Here is a 5000-nt window from a genome sequence, read left to right as displayed (position 1 = left end):
GGGAAGGGAAGGGAAGGGAAAGGAAAGGCAGGGAAAGATAGAAAGGGAAAGGGAAAGAGAGAAAGAGAAAGGAGAAAGAGAAAGAGAAAGGGAAAGGAAAGGGAAAGGAAAAGGGAAAGAGAGAAAGGGAAAGGGGAAGGGAAAGAGAGGAAGGGAAAGGGAAAGGGAAAGGGAAAGGGAAAGGGAAAGGGAAAGGGAAAGGGAAAGGGAAAGGGAAAGGGAAAGGGAAAGGGAAAGGGAAAGGGAAAGGGAAAGGGAAAGGGAAAGGGAAAGAGAGAAAGGGAAAAAGGGAAAGAGAGAAAGGGAGAAAGGGAAAGAGAGAAAGGGAAAGGGGAAGGGAAAGAGAGAAAGGGAAAAGGAAAGAGAGAAAATGAAAGGGAATGAGAGAAAGGAAAAGAGAAAGAGAAACAGAGAAATAGAGAAAAAGAGAAAAAGAGAAAGAGAAAAAGAGAAAGAGAAATAGAGAAAGAGAAACAGCAAGAGAAAAAGACAGAAAGAGAAACAGAAAGAGAAAAAATAGACAGAGAGAGAGAGAGAGAGAGAGAAAGGAAGTTCAAAACAGAAAAAAAAGAGAAAGAATAATAGCCCTAAACTCACCTTCACTGCCACATCCGAGTCTTCCAGCCCGTTCCATCTCGCTCTAATCAAGGCTGAGAACTGACCTCGTTTGATGTTTTGTCTTGTTGAAGTTAGGTGGTCCATACTTATGATCTGGTAAAAGGTGAAAAAAATGTTACTCTAATTATAATTAAAAAATAAACTGAAATTGGTATGCCATAAAATAAATAAAATGCAGTGTGTGTCTAACTACATACACTTGTGTGTGCATGCATGCATGCATGCATGTTTAAATCTGCATGTATGTATGTTTAGGATGCATGTATGTATATGATATCAATGGTCAATAAATAATCTTTAAGAATCAAATATATCATTCTGCTGAAAATACATGACAATACATGACAAAATATGCACAGAATTAGACACACAAGTGAACCAAATCAGGGACTACATGTCAAGGCACTCACCCTAGGCCCGGACTGGCTGTTGTTCTGAACTTGCTTGTCCTTACTGGCACACACAAGGAGCAGCTCGGCGTAATCATAGTCGGATGGTGGTAATATCCTCGAAAGCTTGACTCCTAGTTGGTCTTTTAAGATCAAATCTCGCAGAAGGTTTTTAAGGCTGTCATGTAATTCTTCTTTTTTACCTTCAAGATGAACCTGAAATGAAGATGGTATTGGGACTTTTCATATGAGTCTGATATAAATGAGTCAGATAAAAAAAAATTATCTCACTCACTCACTCACTCACTCACTCACTCACTCACACACACACACACACACACACACACACACACACACACACACACACACACACACACACACACACACACACACACACACACCCACACACACACACACCCACACACCCACACACCCACACACACACACACACACACACACACACACACACACACACACACACACACACACACACACACACACACACATTCACTCACTCACTCACTCACTCACTCACTCACTCACTCACTCACTCACTCACCCTCTCTCTCTCTCTCTCTCTCAGCATTTCTCTCTCTCATCATCTTTCTCTTTCTCACCATCTTTCTCCCTCACAACCTCTTTCTCTCTTACAACCTCTTTCTTTCTCACCACCTCTTTCTCTCTCACTATCTCTCTCTCTCACTATCTCTCTCTCTCACCATCTCTTTCTCTCTCACCATCTCTCTCACTCTCTTTCTCTTTCTCTCTCACTATCTCTCTCTCTCTCACCATCTCTTTCTCTCTCACCATCTCTCTCACTCTCACTCTCTTTCTCTTTCTCTTTCTCTTTCTCTTTCTCTTTCTCTTTCTCTTTCTCTTTCTCTTTCTCTTTCTCTTTCTCTCTCTCTCTCTCACCATCTGTCTCTCACCATCTCTCTCACCATCTCTCTCACCATCTCTCTCACCATCTCTCTCACCATCTCTCTCTCACCATCTGTCTCTCACCATCTCTCTCACCATCTCTCTCACCATCTCTCTCTCACCATCTCTCTCTCACCATCTCTCTCTCACCATCTCTCTCTCACCATCTCTTTCTCACCATCTCTCTCTCACCATCTCTCTCTCACCATCTCTCTCTCACCATCTCTCTTTTCTTTAGTTAAATCATTACATTTTTCATAAAATAAATAAGAAAATTGTGAAGTTACATCCACATGAAACTTAAAATACATGAAAAAATCCCTCACAAAATCTTCTCACTCACCTTCCCACCCTCTCTGTCTATGGTAACAGTTATAGGAGGTTTATTTGCTTCTACAATGATATCTAATTTGTACATCTCGTGTTTTGTTGTGGACTCCCTCAACAAACCAATACCAACTTCTCCTCCTCCCTTCTCCTTCAGCTTCTTGGCTGAAAATAGCTTTCTGGAAGAAGAACAACATGTATGAATTAATTCTTAGTAATGAAACAAAAATAGGGAATTGTGCAACTTGGGTGAAACGACTTGATTAGGAAAGGTTGAAAGAGGCTAAATGATTTTCCTCCTGATAGCATTTCTACAATAACTCAGGTCCATCATGGTACAACAAATGAAAATACACAACTTTAGATAGATATTTACAAATATCTCATTCAAGAAAAAGACAAGAGTTAACAAATTTGGAGAACATTCAAGGTGGATCTATATGACTATGCAGCAAACTTGCTGAAGACACCACAAAATTGTATTTCTTTCAGTTAGGAATATTCAACAAAATAAATAAAGATATACATAATACCAACATTCATTATCATGTGTTTATTTTTACATCACAAACACTTGTGAGGGCTTAAATGGCACTTTCTTCCACACGATCTTATTTGGCAGGTAGAGATGTATCCACAAGCCAATGCCCTTCCTAACTTAGCATTGTCTCAGGCCTCAAACCTGTTTCATATGAAAACCCTACAGGTCCCCCTCCATCTGCATTATTACAATAATGCAATGGCCCCCCTTAATAGTAATACTAATGACAATCACCCAATATTACCTCTATTCATCATAAACATGACTAAAATTACAATTACTGTAAAAAATATTACCCTACTGGTCCATGGCATTTATTGCTACGAAGATAAAGAAGAGAAGGTGTTGACAATTCTTGGCACAAATCAAAATTCCAATTGCGTATGAGACGGTAGTATCTGAAAATGCATTAGAATGTATAAAATTATTATATCAATGTATGCCTTAGAATACATAACATCATAATAAAAGCAATTGCCCAGAATCAATATCAAAATTACATCTTACCCATTCAAGCAGCCTACAAAAGACTCAAGCTGCTCTAACGTCTGCAGTTTGAAATAACAGGGGACACCTGTTTCTCTGGACAGTTCAACAGTAAGGTCCTGAAACCTCGTCGACACAAACACAAGTTCATCCAAGCGGCAAAGTTGTATCCATGCCTTAAAAATAGTAATATTAGTTTGGTTAACAGCTTTTCATTCTATGAGAATTTTACATTACATAATGAATATCATTATATACATTCAATGAATGATTAAATCTGAACTGCACGTCACCTATATCAGATAATTATCAAGTTGCATCAAATTTCATACCCCTTTCCTCTGAGAAGCATATGTATAGCGCAGACCAGGGTATTCAGAATGGAAAGGATCTATGACTAGTCTGATGTTGTAGTCTTTCCCAGCCTCATCCATCAGGAGCACATATTCTTCAGTGCCATAACTGCATCGTTTTTCTTCAACCTAAAAGGAAGGGAAAGTGGCAATTAATTCAGAAAAAGAAAAATACTTTGACTCCTGTTGAATTTAGCCTCAGAGTCAATATGTAAATTGATAATTGATATATAACTTCCATCCAGAATAATGTAAACTACAGTCTAATAGACGCTGTCACTCCAAAGAAAAGGAAAACTAGCTGAACTCTTTAATTTTCTTAACCTAAAGGAATTACAAGCCCTCCAGTTTGTATGTCTCCCAAGCCACTAAAAAGGCCTGTTTTTTTTTTAATTTTTGACTTTGATTTGCTGATACTTCCAGACCTCAATATTTCATAAGAAAATCTGCATTTCACATATCAAATACATACAAGCATCAATACTATGCAAACCAGAAAAAAATATTGCAATTATGGCCTTGCATGAAAGAAATGAGAATGAACTACTAAAAGTATGGTAAATAACCACCTTATAAAGTAACAAAATCATATTTTCATCCTGTAAACCAATAAAAAATTGATAACATCTAGATATATACATAGTAATAACACAATGATATACCAGGAGGTAATTCTGTGATAAGTAATAGTATGGTGTGTGGAAGGGGAAAATGGGAGAGGAAAATATCAGGGGATTTGACTAGTTTAAATATGCCATACTGTACCACACATTAATTCAACTTAATACATTCCATTCACAAGAAGAAATAGGTGGGACTGTATGACTGACTCAGAGAGAGGAGGGCCTACAAGGGAAAGGAGGGTAAGGGGTGACATTATGGATGTAGCTGGAGGAATTTAACCAAATGGTACCAGGTATAATAAAAGAACACTACATGACAATCATGGTAAATAGTAAAGCACATACATTGTGCATTTTCCCATTATGGCAAACAGGTCTTTAGGGTTAATGATTTAATACAAGTGTTTCTGCTTTGAACCACCATCTTAAAAAAAAAAAAATTCTTGGTTGAAAACTGAAAACTTACAGATACCTTTTAAAAGTCAGAAAAGATACATTTTTCTTAATGCCAGTATTGCTACAAGATTTGTTAAAGACAATATAACTCTTAACAGGCATCAAGGAGCCCTAACCTGATTTGGCTTACTGTACATGGACGGTTGAGAATCTTGCCAAAACACCATTCTTGAGCCTTTCATAATATAGTAATCAATGAGGCTGTATAACAAAATAATGACAGTATGAGAAGAATGCCTTATGCCATAACTATGTGGACTTAATGTATGACAATTATGATAATACA

At 37.6% G+C, this 5000-nt stretch overlaps 1 protein-coding gene across 1 annotated transcript in view; it reads right to left on the bottom strand.

Moving 5' to 3' along the window:
- LOC125032386 (tyrosine-protein kinase JAK2-like) overlaps positions 1–5000 on the bottom strand; it is a 25723-nt gene that overhangs the window by 13856 nt on the left and 6867 nt on the right. Inside the window, 6 exon segments of the mRNA XM_047623482.1 lie at positions 598–711; positions 1029–1223; positions 2272–2434; positions 3093–3194; positions 3304–3458; positions 3615–3764. Coding sequence (XP_047479438.1) covers positions 598–711; positions 1029–1223; positions 2272–2434; positions 3093–3194; positions 3304–3458; positions 3615–3764 — 879 coding nt within the window.

This window comes from Penaeus chinensis, chromosome 14 (genome assembly GCF_019202785.1).
Source record: "Penaeus chinensis breed Huanghai No. 1 chromosome 14, ASM1920278v2, whole genome shotgun sequence".
Classification (NCBI taxonomy): Eukaryota; Metazoa; Arthropoda; class Malacostraca; order Decapoda; family Penaeidae; genus Penaeus; species Penaeus chinensis.
The sequence above is the reverse complement of the archived record's forward strand: the minus strand, read 5'-3'. Positions and strand labels throughout refer to the sequence as shown.